This window comes from Lotus japonicus, chromosome 6 (assembly GCF_012489685.1).
Source record: "Lotus japonicus ecotype B-129 chromosome 6, LjGifu_v1.2".
NCBI lineage: Eukaryota > Viridiplantae > Streptophyta > Magnoliopsida > Fabales > Fabaceae > Lotus > Lotus japonicus.
The window spans coordinates 49,778,015-49,798,887 of NC_080046.1; the positions used below are offsets into that span (position 1 = coordinate 49,778,015).

At 37.3% G+C, this 20,873-nt stretch overlaps 1 protein-coding gene across 2 annotated transcripts; it reads right to left on the bottom strand.

Annotated features, from left to right (window-relative positions):
• Positions 1-217: 217 nt before the first annotated feature.
• On the bottom strand, positions 218-19,853 carry LOC130722208 (DNA-directed RNA polymerase 3B, chloroplastic). Of its 2 annotated transcripts, XM_057572864.1 has the most exons (19): positions 19,024-19,852; positions 16,153-16,356; positions 15,902-16,035; positions 15,354-15,423; positions 14,757-14,815; positions 14,340-14,457; positions 13,491-13,604; positions 12,897-13,028; positions 12,083-12,499; positions 11,250-11,300; positions 10,231-10,301; positions 9,888-9,972; positions 9,623-9,775; positions 8,525-8,599; positions 8,277-8,366; positions 2,795-2,842; positions 2,594-2,708; positions 1,449-1,552; positions 218-962 (listed from the first exon to the last, which is right to left on the bottom strand). In XM_057572864.1, the coding sequence occupies exons 1-19, from the start codon at positions 19,762-19,764 to the stop codon at positions 852-854; spliced, it is 2,892 nt and encodes a 963-aa protein (XP_057428847.1). In that variant the 5' UTR covers positions 19,765-19,852; the 3' UTR covers positions 218-851. The 2 variants fall into 2 exon arrangements, with proteins under 2 accessions (XP_057428847.1, XP_057428848.1); XM_057572865.1 differs by lacking the exons at positions 218-962; positions 1,449-1,552; positions 2,594-2,708 and having other exon boundaries at positions 2,821-2,961; positions 19,024-19,853.
• Between the last annotated feature and the right edge of the window lie 1,020 nt (positions 19,854-20,873).

Here is a 20,873-nt window from a genome sequence, read left to right on the forward strand (position 1 = left end):
ATATGTTGTTGAGATAATGGATATTTGCACTGCAATTTTTATAGCAGTTTTCCTTTAGTTTCTGCATTTCATATTATTGGAACTTAGAGGTGTTGAATTAATGGGTTCCCACTAACTTGAGTGAGTAAAACAGAATGCGGACCATAAACAGTTAGATAAATTCAAGGCATTAAAAATGAACCGGATTTCCTACAATCTAAAGCTGAGACAACAAGGATGAATTCTAAAATCCTTTTCCATTTATTCTCAATATCTATAATTTAATACACTATGATTGAATTTAATGGAAGTGACTAATTTTATAAAAATCAGAGATAAGCCAATGCTTCTAACCCTAACGAACTTTCTCTAACCTACTATAATACATCTATTACATATTTTACATTGTGAGAGAAAAATACTCTTGCACTATCAAAATTTGCTCTGCCCCTAGGTTCCACACTGTACAGATGCTCTGCTCATTTAGCACTAGCCACGTCTATTGCCCAGCCGCAACTCAATTCAGGTGTTGGAAATCACGGACATTAAAATTTCGTGGTGAATTTCCTCCCCTGAATGTATTATAAATTTGAGGGGTTGCCTTTATCTCCTCTTGAACCAGCCTCAAGTTAATTAGATTTTCAAATCAGCAAAGTTCTGATCCCTCAAGCAACAAGATACTTTCTTTGAAAATATCTCCAGAACCTATTTGCTTTTCTTCATGGCCTTTTCCAGAGGCAATGATGGGTCATCATTCCAACCTCAACATTCAAAACAGGTTGAAAATGCCTCGGAAGTTCGTCCATGGTTTTGCATTAGAAGTCAAGAAAGCTTCTGCAGCAAACTTACAGTTGTTGCTCTTGGAGAAATGCTCAGTTGAAAAAGTATGGAGAATCAAGAACCTTCCGTAAGTCAAAATCACCAGTTTTTGGCAATGAAGGGAAAGCCAATCCTGGATACATAGTCTGGAAGTCCTCCAGCAGCTGCCAACAAATCAAAGTTCAATCACAATGTCAAAGAAAACAGCCTATGGTTTGTTTTTATCTACTCCGTTGAGATCTGAAATGGTAAAGGGTACGGACTAAGGACTATATGATCTTAATGATTTTTTCTTGAACGTTAACTTTGATTCATAGGCAAAGCAGTCTTTATAAATTTAGTGCCTTTTTAAATGAATAAATGATTTCCACAACAATACAAATTTTATTTAATTTCCCAGACAATAGTACCTACTCTTTCACCAAACGATGTTCAATCTTTTAAGTGGAAAACTAACTATCTTCCTTCTCAGTTTTGCTCTAATTTGACAAATTGTGTCTGATTAAGAAATTCTTCAACTTTATCCACACACACACATGGCAATTAGAGCCCAACAAGAACTAGCGTATATTTGATAGTAGGACAAGTAACAATTTTTCTCCATGTATTAATAGAAAATAAGCCCAAACTATGATACAGTGGGAACTTACATTTTCTAGTATAGGCATGTCATAAAGCTCCACAAAATTTTCTCTAAGAATCCGATTCATTATCTCAACATCACATGCATGTGTCCAAAATGAATCATGAACACCTGCAATTATTTCACAAAATTTAAGTGACAAAGTACATGAAAAGACAAGAATATTTCTTTCATAGACTTTTCCTCCCACCAAACTTCTCAAAGTTGGGCAGATAAAGTGAAAATAAATGTAAATACGTTCACAGAACAGAACCACAGAACCAAAAGTGGATTTAATAACTACAGTCTACGGTTATCACTATTCTAGGGTCTAGATGTGCCTTAAGCATTTTAAGTGCAAAATTGACAAAACCCCAAAGATCTTTTATTATATGTAGGATTGAAGCAAATATTTGAGAAAAATTCAAAGGTTTTAGATGTAGAAAACAGAAAAATGATAGACATATTAATGTGACAATAACATTAGAAACTATGATCTTAAGACTTATTTAAGACCGTTCCCATTCATACATAGTGAACTAAAGCTTGAATTTTCTCCCAAAAAAAGAAAGTGAGAGAGTAAGCATGCAAGAGGGCTACTTCACAAACAACTGTATTGGTTTCCCTTTGACGTGGGCCCATGGCCCAAACCCAGAATCACTGTGGTTCATGATATGAGGCGTGAGAAGCATGACATACTTGATGTACTGAATCGTCCTATGAAGAGCGAGCACCTAATCATAATTGAACATCTCGAATTGCTCTATATATTTTTCATCATCTTGTTTCTTATGCATACAGTTCCCTGAGTCTGTTATCAGTTGATTCAGGTTTGTACAGTTAAAGCTACATTGATTTCTACTTCATTTCCTCTGTTTTTCCTGGTACCTATTAACCTATTTATATATTCAACCATAAAATATGGATACCATGAAGAGAAAAGAAACTCCTTTAAATGCAAACCTCAAACAATCTGCGTTTTAGGTCAAGAGTCATAATCTTTCACAATTTTAAAAGTAATTGATTAAAACTTCAACCCTAAGCATAGAGCCCAAAAACAAGATAGACAATTAATGTACAATTAAAAGTTAAATAAATTTAGATCGAATAATTTATCAGCTTCAAAAGGGAAGTTCCATATATGTTTATTATGGTGAAATTAAGTTCTCAAACCTGCAAAACATAAGCCAGCATCGCTGCAGGCTAGAGCAGTCATCATCATGTGTGAACTATCCAGTGAATGTACGAAGTTAGGAGGAAATGCACTTCTCTGCTTCTTCACAGATACCTGGATTACAAGTAGTTTAAATAATAAATAATAAAAGTAGTTCTGAAAGAAAACAAGACTTGACTATAAAGATTATGTGTACTTACTGCAGTCCCCTCCCTCTGCAAAGCCAAAACCTGAAGTGATGTTTTGATCTGGATTCCATGATGAGATTCATTAGCATGGAGTTTTAAGATACGCCAAAATGTTAAGTCCTTATTGTAATATGATTCAATTGGATAATTTTTAAACACGTGCTACAGAAGGATCAACACTGCATAATAAACACATCCATATCACATACATATAGATGTCAATGAGGATCTCTGTCATTAATGATTGTTTCCTATTTTATGTTTGAGAAATTAGGAAATAGAATCAAGAATATTCCTATTTGAATGTACAGAATTAGACTTCCTAATTTAGGCTGTGCAAATTAGGAAATAGGGTTAATTAGTCATTATTGCTTGTAAATGTAATTGTATTATATATAGAAGAGAATAGAATCAGAGAAGGCATCAAGCCAATTATTCTTGACATGGTATCACGAGTCTTCTCACTTCTCCTGTGCCTTTTCCTTGTGTGCTAAGAGCGACACACTCTTGCTTCTCTTTTACGCATCAACATCGTGCCTCCTTTGTGGTTCAGTATCGTGGTTCACCTTGGCTCTCTGGTTCGTTGCTCTGGTTCTAGTTTTTGCTGATTTGTTTCTTCCCGTCGTCGTTCACTCTTGTGGCTAATCTTGGTTTTCTGGTTCGTGTTGTGCCGCTGTAGCGCATCCTGGTTCGTTGCTTTTATTCCTGGTTAGCTACTCTCTTTTTTTCTTGCTGTTCTGTTTCTGGAACATTGCTGTTTTTTTGTGCTATCTTGTTTCTGGTCAGTTTGCTTTGCTTCTCATGGCTTCCGAAAAGACTTCCGACAACTTCTGTGTCCGCTTTACCGGCAAAAATTATGGAGCTTGGGAGTTTCAGTTCCAAATGTTCGTGAAAGGGAAAGGCCTTTGGGACGATCATGTAGGTCAGTCCACTGCTCCGGTAGACAAAACAGCATTGGCGGCTTGGCAAACAAAGGACGCCCAAGTTATAACCTGGATTCTTGCTTCTGTTGAACCTCACATGATCAACAACTTACGTGCTTTCTCTACTGCTAAAGATATGTGGGACTATCTGAAGCGTATTTACAATCAGGACAATGTTGCCAAACGGTTCCAGTTGGAGCTCGACATTGCTAACTATCGTCAGGGAAATCTCTCTATCCAGGACTATTACTCCGGGTTCCTTACTCTTTGGGCTGATCATTCAGCTATCCTACACACTGATGTTTCTAAAGATTCACTCACTGCTGTCCAAAAGGTTTATCAGATTAGCCAACGGGACCAATTTCTCATGAAGCTTCGACCTGAATTTGAAGCTGTGCGTGCAGCTTTGCTGAACAGGAATCCAGCCCCTTCCTTGGACGTGTGTCTTGGGGAATTACTTCGAGAAGAGCAGCGTCTTCTGACCTTATCCCGTGATGACTTTGTTGCTGATCCTGTCTCTGTTGCATACACTGCCCAGAGTAAAGGCAAAGGCCGTGATATGCGCCAAGTTCAATGCTTTTCTTGCAAGCAATTTGGTCATCTTGCTCGGAATTGCAGCAAGAAATTTTGCAACTATTGTAAGCAACATGGTCACATCCTCGCAGATTGCCCAACTAGACCACCGCGGAAGCCATTGCATGCCTTACACGCAACTACAACTTCTATAGACCAGCCTTCTGCTCCTACAACTTCTAGTGTTGCTTCCTTGACTCCTGAGGCCGTACAACAAATGGTACTTGCAGCTCTTTCTGCCTTGGGTCTTCAGGGTAAGTCCAAAACTACATCTCAACCTTGGTTTGTTGATTCTGGGGCCTCTAACCACATGACTGGTTCCCCTGAAAAATTGCACAATGTTCACACTTATCATGGCACCCAAAATATCCAAATTGCTGATGGTAATACTCTTTCTATTTCTGCTGTTGGAGACATCAATTCCTCCTTTCGAGATGTGTTCATTTCCCCTGGGCTTGTTTCAAACTTGATTTCAGTTGGACAATTGGTCGATAACAATTGTAATGTTAATTTCTCTCGTGATGGTTGTTCTGTGCAGGATCAGGTGTCGGGGAAAGTGATTGCGAGGGGGCCTAAAGTGGGCAGACTGTTTCCTCTTCAGTTTTCTTTGTCTAATATTTTGTCTTTTGCTTGTAATGGTGTCCCGAATAAGTATGAGGATTGGCATAGGAAATTGGGTCACCCAAACTCAGTTGTTTTGGCTCATTTATTGAAATCTGGATTGTTAAGTAATAAAATTGTTATTCCTAATTCTGCATTTGATTGTTCTGTGTGCAAACTTGCTAAAAGCAAGACTCTTCCCTTTCCCTCTATAGCTCATCGTGCTAATAAATGTTTTGATCTTATTCATAGTGATGTTTGGGGTATGTCACCAGTCTTGTCTCACGCAAAGTATAAATACTTTGTAACCTTTATTGATGACTATAGCCGGTTTACATGGATCTATTTTCTCCGCTCTAAATCTGATGTCTTTTGTATGTTTAAACAGTTTTTGGCATATATAGAGACTCAGTTTGACACATGTATCAAGGTTTTGCGTACTGATTCTGGTGGGGAATATATTTCTCACAACTTTCAAGAGTACTTGCAGCAGAAGGGGATTCTTTCACAACGTTCTTGTCCATATACACCTAAGCAAAATGGCATTGCAGAACGCAAAAATCGGCACTTGCTGGATGTTACCCGAACATTACTCCTCCAAGCCTCTGTTCCTTCTCAATTCTGGGTTGAAGCCTTGTCTGCGGCTGTATACTTGATCAACCGCCTCCCATCTCAGGTTTTGGCTTTTGATTGTCCTTTCTTTCGTCTCTATCACACACAACCAAGTTATGATGACCTTCACACGTTCGGGTGTGTTTGCTTTGTGCACTTGCCACCTCTAGAGCGTCATAAACTCGGCGCTCAATCTGTGCAGTGTGCCTTTATGGGTTATTCTCCTAATCAAAAGGGATTTTTGTGTTATGATGCCATTGCTCAACGCATGCGCATTTCTAGAAATGTGGTGTTCTTTGATTATCAATATTATTTTCCATATTTTCCTTCTGATTCTAACAGTTTTGTTCCTCTTCATACTTTTGCTGATGTTCCTTGCCCTATAGAACGTTTTAAACCTGGACAGGTATATACCAGACGGCCTCCTACTTTGCCCCCTCCCGATGCTGATCCTCCGCCTGAACCAGCACCAGTTGCTCTGCGCTGATCCACTCGCATGCATAGAACACCCGATAGGTATGGATGGGTGCCTACTTCTCTTACTGCTACTTTATCTAGCATACCTATTCCCACATGTTATTCGCAGGCTGTTAAGGACATGCGTTGGGTAAAGGCCATGCAAGATGAGCTACAAGCACTTCAAGAGAATTTCACTTGGGACATAGTCCCTTGCCCTCTTGGTGTTAAACCCATTGGTTGCAAATGGGTGTATTCCGTGAAGTTAAATTCTGATGGTTCTCTCAATCGTTATAAGGCCCGGTTGGTTGCTTTGGGTAACAAACAAGAATACGGGGTAGATTATGATGAGACCTTTGCACCTGTGGCAAAGATGACCACTGTCCGCACAATCCTCTCTATCGCTGCCTCTCAAGCTTGGTCCTTATATCAAATGGATGTGAAGAATGCATTTCTTCATGGTGATTTAGCAGAAGATATTTTTATGAAACCCCCTCCAGGCTTATTTTCTTCCTCTGGAGGCGTGTGCAAACTCAAGCGTTCTTTATATGGCTTGCGGCAGGCTCCTCGGGCATGGTTTGAGAAATTTCGGTCTACCCTTCTTGGATTCTCTTTTACTCAGAGCCAATATGATTCCTCCTTATTCATTCATCACACGTCCGCTGGTATTGTTCTTCTTCTCATTTATGTTGATGACATGATCATTATTGGCTCTGATCAAGCGCCCATACAACTACTTAAACAGCAGCTTCAAGCTTCCTTTCACATGAAGGATCTTGGGTATCTTCACTATTTCTTGGGGCTTGAGGTTCATTCTGACTCTAAAGGTATTTTTCTCAATCAGCACAAGTATACTGAGGACTTAGTTTCTTTGGCTGGTCTTCAGTCTGCTGTCCCTGTGGATACCCCTCTTGAAGTTAATGTCAAATATCATCGTGATGAGGGTGATCTCTTGCCTGATCCTTTATTGTATCGTCAATTAGTGGGAAGTCTTAACTATTTGACTATTACACGTCCAGATATTTCCTTTGCAGTACAACAAGTTAGTCAATTCATGCACACTCCTCGTCATCTTCACTTGGCTGCTGTTCGCCGCATCATTCGCTATTTGAAAGGAACTACTCATCGGGGATTATTTTTTTCCGGCCAATGTATCTCTTACTTTGCTTGCCTATAGTGATGCTGATTCGGCAGGTTGTGCTGATACACGAAGGTCAGTATCTGGTTGGTGCATGTTCCTCGGTCCGGCCTTAATCTCTTGGAAGAGCAAAAAGCAAGCCCGGGTTTCCAAGTCATCCACTGAATCTGAATATCGAGCTATGTCCACTGCTTGCTCTGAAATAACTTGGCTTCGTGGTTTATTGGCTGAACTTGGATTCCCTCAAATCAATGCTACGCCTCTCCATGCTGACAACACAAGCGCTATTCAGATTGCTACTAATCCAGTTTTTCATGAGCGCACTAAGCATATTGAAGTAGATTGTCACTCCATTCGTGAGGCTCTTGATGATCATGTTATCTCTCTTCCTCATGTCTCCTCGCAGCTTCAGCTTGCAGATATCTTCACTAAAGCGGTTCCTCGTCCTCGTCACCAGTTTCTCCTTAGCAAATTGATGCTTCTTGACAAACCGCATCAATTTGAGGGGGGATGTCAATGAGGATCTCTGTCATTAATGATTGTTTCCTATTTTATGTTTGAGAAATTAGGAAATAGAATCAAGAATATTCCTATTTGAATGTACAGAATTAGACTTCCTAATTTAGGCTGTGCAAATTAGGAAATAGGGTTAATTAGTCATTAATGCTTGTAAATGTAATTGTATTATATATAGAAGAGAATAGAATCAGAGAAGGCATCAAGCCAATTATTCTTGACAATAGATACTTCTCGGGGATTGCACAAATTTTTTAAGCCTTCCAATTTTTAAAGACTGTCATTCTTTTAACAGCGTCACTAACTCACTATTAAGTATTGTCATGAACCCCCTATTCTAAAAGCTTATTGGATAAAGGAGACATGAATGATTTTATATTATATTTTTAACACGCCACCTCATGTAAGGTCATTGGGCTTCAAGTGTGGGCAATGCATAGGTTCCTCTACCTCGTACTAGCATTCAACTTTTTTATTAGAATATCGGCGGTAACAAAGATTGAATTCTAGACCACTGGGTTATAGAAGCTCAGATACCGTGTCATGAACCAACCATCTCGAAAACTTCAGTTAGTGGGTAAAGGACACATGAATGGTTGTATAGTATATTTCAAACAAGTATATTAATACCAAAATTACGAGAATTAAAAAAAAATTACATATATAGAAGACTCACCAGATGGCGTTCAGTTTTACAGTATGGTTGTACAACAGGAAGACCAAGAGGAGTGGTCCAGTGAACAGCCTGGTTTTCATATGCAATCACCTGCAGAATTTTTGAGACACTTTTAGGAAAAGAGATCAGGAAGGGAAAATACGGCCACACACACGTGTGATATAACAGATGCATAAACCGATAGGCGAAAGTGTTAAAAGTAACCAATAGGTGACATTATTTGGACGCCAACATGCCACATAACTAACCTTCGCACAATCACCAAGCCAGCTCATGATGCCTCGTGCAGCTTCAAAAACTTCTCCAAGGGCAGCCAATGTCACCTACAGAAATTAAGCTTGATAATGCTGACCAAATTTCCTAATATTACTTAAGAGTGACAAAGAGCATCTAAATACAGCACCAAGAAAGCTTAAGGAATCTATGTGTCTCTTTGCTCATAGAACAATGCTCCCAACTCCCAAGAAATTAGCAACTGAACATGATATACTCAACTATGTATACAATACTATAAAATACTCCATCTTAAATTCCATGTCTGGGTTTCATATTGTTTGCATTTCATCTAAAAATTATTGACGTCAATATGCTCTTTCTTTCACTCTAGAAAGTTTTTTCTTGTTTTCTTTTTCTGCATAAAAAAAATCTAAAAGAATACTTTTCAGTGTCATAATTCTATTCTATTAGACAATTCCAGAAGGCAATCATAATACCATATCATAATGCAACACTCGCAATTGCACATTCAGGTGTGTTACGGATCGAAATATTGAAGTTTTTTAGAGTATATTTTGTTATTAGGAGTATTAATAATTAGGATATATTTACTGTTACTAGGAGTGTTAATTATTAGGATATATTTTCTATTATTAGAAGATAGGATAGTTAAGTTATAATAGTTATAAATAGGGGAGTTCTCATTAGGCTAGGATTATGTTTTGCAGTATTTGAATTATAAAGGGATTTTCCCTTGGAAAGAAGGTTCTTCTTGTGAATCCATTAGGATTGAGTTTTGCATATCTCACATCTATCTTCTCTCTTCTCTTTTACAGTTTGCTGTTAGGATAATTTAAAGGGTAAGAGTTAGATACATTACCATTTATCCTGTTGGAAGTTGGAACTGTTCCTCCAATAAAAAATTGACACATGAGCATACCATTAATTCATTTTTGAATTTTAATTAACTTTTTACTCTACAAAATTCCATGTGTTATATTTTGATTGGAGAACAGCAGGCACAGTTGGAGCAGAACAGCACTAATGTCATCCTAATTTAAATCCTAACAAGGTGGCTATTGCAATCTCTAATAGATAAATTCCCTGCAAATAATGTAGCTGATACTCACCTTAGCAGCATAGCAAGCTGCAGTAAATAAAAGTCTATCATCAGTAATGAGGCCTTTTTCCTCTAATCTTTTCTTTATTTGATCTCGTGCCCCAATATAAGTAACACCATATACAGAAGTCATTACAGTCTGTTTGACCAGTTTCCTATCAATCTGAATATTTCCAAAAGTTAATAGAAGAACAGAAAAATAGACCATCGGCAACTGCTGAAGTATAAATTCATTTAGATTAGCAAAAGTTTGAAACTTCAAAATTGAATCCAACCTGATCAATTAAAACTTTGGCTAACAAAGCGTTTGGAAAAGTGCTGGGGTCCTTGTTGCTGTCTCTTCTCATTATATCATGAACTCTGCTCATTACAGTTTAAGTGACAATAAAATATTAAACATCTGTAGTAATGAGGACAAAGATCAATTGTACACTGCTGGATAATGGAAGTTCTTTAATGAGTTGAATATCTTATTCACTGCAGGTCACAAGGTAGGGATTTAACAAAAACGCAATTCCCAATGAAAAACACAGGCAGAAGCATTGCATTTTACATTGAGCTCCATTTAATGTACCATGATATGTCTTCAAATACAATGTAAAAATGAATTTAACATACCTAACGGCAATCTCAGAGTAAACATCAGCAGGTTTCTCTTTAGCAACCAAGTTAACTGCCGCAGCCTCCAGCTAAAAATGCACATTTATTCCAGTCAGGTGAGAATAATAGATATCACAAATCAGAAATAGAAAATAGTATAGAATAATTTATCAAAATAACAACCCCAGAAATGGAAAGCAGTGGATCAAATCTTTGTAGTAAAGAAGGGCACACATATGTATGTAGGACAAATTAATGAACTTTGTACTAACTAAGATCATGGTAGCCGTCTTAAAATGAATTTGAATATCAAACACTTCTACTACTATAGAAATGTTATTATTACCAACCACCGGAATGATGAATCATTACTTTGTATCAGAAAAATAGATCATCAATAAAAGCATGTCTAGCCATTACTAGCCATACTATTGAATAAGGTACCTAATATGAAGATATGATCACATGAAGGCGATGAAGCAGCAAAACTCTCCCAAACTAATTGAAGAGCAAAAGGAAAACCATTTTTTCATGTATTGAATAAGCAGTGGTGATGATGTTGCAGACTCGCAGGAGTACTAGAAAGGTTAGTTTAATATGCCATAATGATAGTTGTCAAGTAACCACTTTCCTAAGAGCTTAATCTATTCGGCAAAGGCCCATTAATGACTTTACATCCAACACACCCTGTCAATCAAGAGTTCTTTAGCTTAAAACATGGACAATACATATGCATATTTTATGTTGTGCTTAAATTCAACTTACTTACAAAGAGTGGAGGCAGAAAAGATCAGTTTCTTAACCACTTGGTCGTAAAGACTCTATTATGAAGCTTAAGCTATTAGATGGAGGCCCATGATTCATACACGATTTTCTTTCCTAGCAATACTAGCATTTCAATGTTACAGTGGCTCAATGATAAATAGTGAAGAGTTCTACAAGCAAGCATTCTACAACCCTGAAATCATCACAAATCTAGAATGCATAAAGTTTTAAAATGAAATATATGAAGATCAGTGAGACGTATGTAAACCCACCTCATCTCTTCCCAAAGCTGCATAGTGTTGTAAGCCATTACAGGACCCATCCTAAAAATTCATGAGAGCAGCATTACTATCAATTTCTCTTAAAACATTACCGAAAACCATTTAAAGTGATTAAATATGATATACATTTTGACAACATGAAAAAACGCACAGTGCATTGTCCTCTTGGAACCTTCTGAAAACTCAGTAATCTCTCTTCTAAAAACTACCTCTAATAGACAGTTTTTCTCCATTTTATATTTTACAAAATTTTATGAAAAAGAAAAAATAACCATACACGGGGTTCGGGGTCATATGTCATTGTTATCATAAGGGAAGTATATACTCCAGGAGAACATAGGTGCTCAAATTTCAGGACTCAAGTTTTCTTTTTTTGGGTTCCCTTCGTTTGCATCTTACCTTTCAGATAGTAAAATTTTATTGAAAATCTCACATTTCTGCCTTGAAGGTGAGATCTATTAGAATTTGGATTAGGCATAACTCAATCCCAAATTATAGTTCAAGAGGTGAAGTTTCCCGAAGCCTTATAAAAACTATAGTCTGAATGGGATCTCAATTCTCAACACACTCATGTCCAGGACTGGAAATCCGAAGCGTCAAATTGTAGAACTGGACATTTGTAGGTGGCCCAAAATCAAACCTAGGATGGACTCGTTTACCATATTAGAATCTGGGTCAACCTAGGCCTAGTCAGAACTACATTGGCCATACCTAGTCTATGCAGAATCTCAATAATATCAATTTGGTTAATTACAAGGGAACTCTAGAAAAGCTATAACAACTTAGTTCTCCCATTGCTTTTAAGGCTTCCAATGTAGAATTACCTGATGAATTGGAAGATGAGAGATAACAGAATTTGGTGATGAGCTTCTTAAGGCTTCTGATAGATTAATACAGGCAGCAAGGCACTGGAAAGGATCCTCAGCCCTTAACCACCAACGATTTCCATTAACAGGATTATCAGCAGAGTCAAATATATCATGAATATGGTTCTCTACAAATCCTAGGCGCCCATCATAAGACAGCTTCTCAATTCCTCCTGCATACAAATTAGCTAAATGTATCTTCAGCCACCGAAGTCCAGACTTTCCCAATGGTCGCCCTTCAGCGAATTCAAGCAGACCTCGACACAGATCAGAACCTAAATGATTCAAATGAGGATGCATAGGATATGCTCTTCCGCGAAAGTCAAGATTGTGTGGATAATAAAAGCAATCCTCATCTTTCATTTTTCTTGCCACCTGTTTCATAATACATTTTCTTGTCATTACATCTCATATTTGAACACGATTACAGAAAACTTAGTTAAGATCATGTCATTCATGATCATATAGTTCATGAAACTTTGCGAATCAAGTCTAAATATGTATTTGGATCCTTTCATTTAATGTTCCATGTGAAGAAAAAATAGATACAGCCCTAAACAAGGCTCCAAAATCTATCTTTCGCAGTATCTTTGTGTTTGTCTCTACTGACATGACTCTATAATGTGAAAACTGATACGAGAGGATCCAAATACGGTTTACATTGACCAATATGATTATATAGGTCGCTGATATAACTATTATTAGAGTTTCTGTTCTCAATTGTTTAAACAAAACATTGAAGGATAATTTACAATGAGAGGGAAGTTCTTACAGAAAGCTTAAGTTCAGTGTCACATCTTTGAGAATGCCTCTCTAGGTTCATTTTTTTTGCCTTCCTTACTCTGTACTTCCACTCCTGAATTTGTTTTAAATCCTCCGTAGGTGGCTTGTCTGGTAAAGGTACCTAAAAGACAAAAAAGAATATGCATGAGCTAATTAATTGCATAGTAATTGGTAATATCAAGAGTTTTTGAATGTGCAAGGATTTGGCCTGCATATGAATTACGAAAATATTATACTTATACCGGATTACTTCTCACTCATTGAAGTCTCAATCACAAAGCTTGGCTGTTTATTGAGATCAATTGAGCCAAATGTCACCATGACACCATCTAGAGGTGAAATGGTGAATATAATTTTAGTTCAAGTAAAAAGCCCTTTTTATTTAGCTTGCTAGTCTGAACAACTGGTAAATGGGGAAAAAAAGACAGGACTAAAATCATTCCTATATGAAGAATTCAACAACTGCCCCTCTTTTATATCTTGAAAAATTGTTTATCTATTATTTTCAACATAAAAGGAAATATTCATTTTGGTCGATAGAAGAATATTGAAGTAATCTATTAAGTTATTTATTTATGCTTACATTTTCACAATCAACCAGTCCTGCAACGTTACCTCCTCCAGCCCAGATGGACTCCACAACATCAAGTAATCTTCCATTTATTCGCCATTTAGTGTTGCCAAGAATATCCAATGCCTGCACAAAATTATTGTTCAAGAAGGATAAGTCAAACTTAAATACAAGATACATTGTAACAACTTCATTCCAAGGATTGTGTACAAAGCACAAATAGAGCCGAGAAGTATTTAGTAAGTTTGAGACTTGTTAGATTGAAATCCAAAAGTGGTGTAAAGAAAATAGAATAAAGAAAAAAATAGAAAAATATGCAAAAGAAGGATAGATCAGGAAATACACCTTTAATTCTGATACACACAAAGGTTAGATTTATACAAAGTTAGCCTACGTAGAAAAGAGTTACACTAAGGCCAGATCACATGATATTTGGGATTTCCTAATTGACTGGAAGCTAAATTAAAGGTGACTAATTCTAGGAAGGGAATCTGCTATAGAATACAAAATGTTTCATAATATAAATAGCAGACATATCATGGTTTCCCGTTTCCCACATCGGTTTTGTAGGGAAAAAAGATGAAGCGTAAGGCAGGATTTCAGATACAACTCAATGAACGGGTAAATGTAGAAGACTTACAAATATTGAAACTGTTGAGAAATACTGAATCATTTATGAAGAAAAGGAAGCTTGTAATTATAATTAATTAACAAAACTGTACTGACTTGCAGCACAGTCCTCACCATTAGTATAATCATGCAAACAATGGAACAAGTTTTTCACCAGATTACAACTTTTACGTAATACTGTCAGTCTCCTCCCGGCAAATAAAAAGGGAAATGGAAATTTACATATAGTACCTCGAAAACTTTTTGCATTTGCTCTCCTTTGACGTTCTTCATTACATCTTGCTGCTTCCTAGATCCATGAGTACGCATGATATAAGAAGGTAAGAACAAGTGCCCACCCTTGTCATACCTGGAAAGAGAGTTATTAGGCACACACAGGCTAGCAACTAGGAAATTAAAGATTATAAACAGAATGTGAACAGATACTCGCAGCCTTTACTACATTATTTTTCGTTTATCCTAGTTAGTTTCCATGTTTGTAAATAAAAAGGAATAGCTAAAAGTTCATTCAATTAGTTGCCCTTCATTCTATTTGGTTTTGAGAAAGGTAGGAGCTAAGCACAATAATCATGGTATAACGACATAAAATTAAACCAAATACCAGCATTTCAAAATACAACACAAGAAGGACCATCTCATTTGCCATACCCTTTCCACTTTTTCGGAGGTATTATCATTGGCATGTAAGGTATTAACATATGCTTAGCCTGCACAAAGACAAAAACACTGATTCGTAAGTAAGCAACTTAAGATATATCCACTTTATGTAGTGCATGCTAACTATCCTGAAAAGATTAGAAGTATCTGATGTTCAAATTGTGCCTGAAGCCATGCTTAATAGCAAAAGAGTTTCAGAATAGCAGAACAGATAATGGCAGTCAGGCGGAAGTTATGATTTCAATAAAAGTCTGTATAGTTTAGCGAGCTTTACACAAGAATAGGGACGGACAGACAGACAGACAGACAGACAGACAGACAGACAGACAGACAGACAGACAGACAGACAGACAGAGAGAGAGATAGATAGATAGATAGATAGATAGAGAGAGAGATAGATAGATAGATAGAGAGAGAGAGAGAGAGATTGTAATTTGTAACAGAAAACAAACTGGTTAAAAAGGGGCATCGTAAACTTAATGTTAGAGATACGAATGGATTTCCTTCGCATTCATGAAGCTATCATAAAACTGGTTACTATGCTGCAGAATAACTTCAACTAAGATTGAAAAAGATGTCTCAACTTACACATTTTTCAAGCCCAGCTAGGACTAAGGGATCACATTGTATAACACCATAATTCTTCAAGATCTTTTGCCTACAGGTACCAAATAGTTATTCAGAATTACAAATGAAAAACAAGTGTGATAAAGGCACTTCCATCAATCGTCTGCATACCTACTCTTTGGATATATTTCCTTGTTTACAGTTTTTAACATCTATGTCATAGACATTGGAAATTTTGAGACCTTCTTAAATGTGGACTTTCATTTTCCTAGGCAAAGATCATGTGTCATACTTCATCACAATACATTCTACAGTGAAGAACAAAAGTTTGTGTATGGCGAATGTCTCGTATCTGTGTGTGTGTGTGTGTGTGTGAGAGAGAGAGAGAGAGAGAGAACTAATAAACAAGACACATAACATGTAACATTCAAATAAAACTCCTACCACAAAAACTTCAATCCTCATTTTCTCTAATCAGACATTGATATTTAGTTGTTAGGGATGTCAAGGACAAAAATCTTCATTACTAATTTAACCACCCCCGCGGCAAAAAGAAAAAAAAAACTGACCCTGGACTCCTTGATTGAGGCTTGAACCCATGTCTGAAAGCTGGTCGAATGTCCGGTGGAGTATCCGCAGACTGATTAACTGGAGAGTGAACATATGCTGTTTCAATTAATAATTCTATTAATCGACTTCCCAGCTGCATATTGTAATAGTGTTAGCTTATTAAATTTCAGTTTTCAAACCCATAAAGGAAAAAGAATAAAGAAAAACACAGAGAGAATACAATTGATTACTCAAAGACAAGCACACAAACCTTAGCCTGGGCAGCACGGCTCCAAGGACTAACTTCTTCCTGTTTCAAGACCACATGTACCTCTTTCAGTTTTTTTCTTTTAATTAAACCATTCACAAATTTTCTTTGTTTTTCTTTATCATTATTCAAATTCTCTTCAGTGTCAGCCTCTGTCTTCTTACTCTGGAGACTTTTATTTCCTTCAAGGAACTTATGAATCCTAACCTGAAATACAATAAAATAATCTTAACATACATTTAATCTATAAAATAACCGCATCAAATGTGTATAAGTAATTGGCACCTACAAAAAGGGAACCTTTTATTGATGGAATAAGATGGAATGGAATTTATACTATTTCTTTCCATTAAATTCCACTATCTATTGGATATCCAAACATAACTATGACGAGTGGAAATGAACCAAACCTTATCTTAAACAGACTAAATGACTAATCTATGCTTGATAAGTCGGAAGAGATTGAAAGTTGGGTAATAGAGAGTAAAAAAAGTAAAATGTTATGATGGATGAGTGTTTACACAAGACAAGATAGGATTAGAAATGAAAATAATTAGAGAGGAAGCTGGAGTAGTTCCAATTGTGTAAAAGATGGTAAAGTATCGTCTTAGGTGGTTTGGACATGTATGGAGAAGATCTAAAGAGGAAAGTTAACCTAGGAAAGTTGACCAGATGAATGATGGTCCAATATATAGTTATCAATTTCGTATAGTGACTCAGAGTTGCAGACTCAAAAAAAAACATACAGTGGGATAGTGCATAGTGAGATGGAAGCTATATAAATTAAAGATTATAGATCCAACATAAATAATTTATGCTATACCCTATACACATAAATGCTTGGAAAAAAAAATTATCCAAAATTATAGAGTTAAGACATATTCCTAATTAAGAAGCCATATTCTCTATAAAAAAAAGGAGCTTGAGTAGCAAAACAGAGGGTGACCAAAAAAAATTAACAGAACTGCAAACTGAAATTGAGGGTCATGAACCAAAGGGTTAGCGGAAAACTGGGAAGAAAGTGCATGGTTGAGGTTGTGTAGCAGCAGGGGGAAGTGAACACCAGTGGGGGTGCCAAACAACACCGGGAATAGCTTGTAGAGAAGTCTCACATTGATTAGAGATATGACCAAAATAGTCTTTATAAAAGGTAGAGCAACCCTCACCTCTAAGCTAGCTTTTGAGTAGGCCTAACTCGAATTCTAATATGGTATCAGAGTCTATCCTAGATCTGTATATTGAAGATCACCCATATATTGGCCACCCGCAAATGTTCATTCCTGCAAATTCCACGCTCCAAATGCCAGCCTTCGGTGTGAGGGGATGTATTGAGAAGTCCCACATTGACTAGAGATATGGCAAAAAAAAAATAGTCCTAAAGGGTAGAGGCGTAGAGCAACCCTCAGCTATAAGCTAGTTTTTGGGGTAGAGTTTGTTCTAACTCGAATTCTAATACTACTGGAAATATTGCTGGCAACTAATGGGCTTGCACTTGTGATGGCGAACAAGATGAAGAGGGGCTTGCTTCAAATGTGAATGATGTTCATCAATGAACGGAGGTGGTTTCCATTTTTTTCTGCCTAAATAAGTGTATAAGATAAAAGTTAAAACTATCAAAAATTAAATTTGGAATTCGAAGTAGAGGCTTTACGCTCCATGAATCAATCATAGCATATTAACTGCAAATTGCAGCATGACAAAACAAAGGCTGCTACATGATGCTGCTATAGCACGAATGCACGATATCAATAACTTTGGTCCAATAGTTAAAGGTAGCTGGAGATCAAAGAAGACTAGGTCAAACCATTAAGAGAAATTTAGAGTTAAACAGACTATCTTTGAACTTAATTCATGACCAGGCATTATGGCGTCATTTTATGCATGCAGTCAACTCCATCTAGTGGGGAAAACGCTTGGTTGCTACTATTGTTAAGGCCTAAGTCTGAGCTATTTATCTGATATAGGAATTTTTAAGCCCCAGCTAGCCTTTCTAAATGTATGGCCTGGCCTAAAAGCCAATTTAAAGGCTTGTTTTGAAATGAGGCTTTTAAATAAGTCACAAGCCTATCACTAAATAAACTAACAAGCAAAGTCTTAATGCAAAGGGCCTAAGCTTTTAAGTAGACTAATAAAGTACACAATTTCAAAACATTACAATAAAAGTATAATACAATAACCATAATAAAAACAGAATCGCATTATTTACATTTACTTCAATAGACTAGCCTATCAAACCTAAAAGACTTCTCTAATATTCTAAAAGTTGGCTTTTTCAATTAAATAAGATTCTAGCAAAAAACTTAGCTCTAGGCCCCGTTTGGAAAAACAGCTTAATTAAGCGCTTATGACATAAGCGCTTATTCATAAGCTATTTTTAAAAATTTATTGAAATAAATTGAAATTAAGCTATATATAAGCATAAGCTCTTTTTCATAAGCTATCTTGAGTAGCTTATGAAAATAAGCTCAAAACAGCTTATGGTAGGCCATAAGCTGTTTGCATAAGCTCTCCCAAACACTTACACAAACGCTTATGCTATCAAATAAGCTCAAATAAGCTCTTCCAAACGGGGCCCTAGTTTATTTAGTAAACAGACTAATACCAGCCCATCTAAGGCGGACAAGCCGTAGGCTACACAGCCTATTTCCATCCCTAGCCATGGGAGCAGTCAGCAGTTGCATTCATCATGTATGTATAGTTCTTATTATTCCATTTCCAAGTATCAACTTCCAACACATTGGCATCCATGATGCCGCAAAACTAACTAACTAACTAACACTTCATTTTCCATTTAGAAAACAGCATGGCATAACATACTAAACATCCAAGATGACTTAAACAATAATCAATTATATGCAGCAGTCAAGCTATTACCTCTTGTTCCAAAGCCATGCCAATCTGAACAGCAGCCTGAACAAGCTGAACACACCCTTCCTCATTCTCCATGACCAAACTCATCATCTTATGCATCACAATAACCGCCACCTTCGCGGCCGGCAACGAGTCCACATTAGGAGCAATAGACGCCTGCTGCTTCTTAGACCTCGCCTGGTGCGCCTTCTGCTCAGCCTCCACGGCCTCCTTAAGCGGCTCAAACCACCCAAGCAGCAAGGATTTCACACGAGGCAAATTCGGCGCCAACCTCTTCTCCCTCATCTCCCTCTCAAGCTCCCTGTACTCCTCCACCATCCTCTCCCACGCCTCGGTCTCCGCCTCGATCTGTCTCCGCCGTAACGCGTCGAACGTTTCAGCCTCCCGCACCTCCTGCTCGGCTCTCATGAGCCAGTCTTTGAGGAAATGAGACGAAATCCAGGGCGGTTCCTGGAGGAAGATCTTGCTGTTTGCCGCGGGCGGTTCAGAGTCGTCGTCGTCGAGGGGGGAATTGAGGCCGTCGACGAGGAAATTGTCAGTGGTGGAGTCCAAGCGGAGGAGGCGGTGGCGGGATTGAAGTGCGTTGGAGGAGAAGAGGGTGAGGGTGGGGGATGAGATGAAGACGAAGTGCTTGCGTTTGATTTGGAGGTGGTTGAAGCAGTGGTGGTGGTGGTGGTGGTGGTGGTGGTTGAGTGTGGTGGAGGCGTGAACGTGAGGAATGGGAAATGAAGATGCCAGTGACATTGTTGGGTGGAGAAAGCGAGGAAGGAAGGAAGCGCAGAGGAGGATGAGAGTTTTGTTGCGCGTTTCAGGGATGAGGTTGAAACTCGAAACCTCTCTTAACTCTTGATAGCGTACAAGATGAGGATTTTTAGACAAAATCCATTTTCTTAATTTTACTCTATTTCTTTAAATATTGGAAATATGTAGAGAACAAAAAAATTCTTGAGTAAACAACTTATTTATGTGAGTTTATGTGAGAAATTTAATGAAATAAAATAAGCTTAAAAAAGCTTGAGTACGTATAAGTGATTATCTATTAGCATATAATGCTAAATTTTTTAACTTACTATTTAAAAGTTTATTTGATTTTGGCCTCGTTTGAAAGAGCATATTTGAGCATCTGCATAAGCACTTGTGTAAGTATTTGGCCTACCATAAGTTGTTTTGAGCTTACTTTCATAAGCTACTCATGATAGCTTATGAAAAATAACTTATGCTTATATACAGCTTATTTTCAATTTATTTCAATAATTTTTTTAAAATAGCTTATGAATAAGTGCTTATGTCATAAGCGCTTATGGTGGCTTATGACCATAAGCGCTTAATTAATTGTTTTTTCAAACGAGCTTATCGTATAGCATAAGCACTTATATATACACATGTTTGGATAAACTTATGAAAATGAATTATGATCTATTTAGGCTTAATTTCAATTTTATTCGGCTTTCATTAAATGTGGATGCTCATGAGTGTGTCATGTATGACTCTGTTCATAAATTGTTAGGCAACACTTGAGCTGAGAAGCTAGTTGATTGGAAAAGAAAGATACTACCATTAGACTTTGCACTTCAAGAGATGTTGGCATTAGACTTTGCTTTACATACTGTTTGGTTCAAAGGAGGGGAGGGGAGGGGAGGGGAGGGGAGGGATTTTAATGGAGGGGAGGGGAGGGAAGGGGAAGGGAAGGGAAGGGAAGGGAGGGGAGGGAAGGGAAGGGGAAGGGAGGGGAGGGATTTTAATACTTATTACGTTTGGTTCATAGGAGGGGAGGGAAGGGAAAATAACTTATTTTTATTTGGTTCATGAGGGGAGGCAAGAAATTTTATAATTAAAATTACTTTTATCTCCTT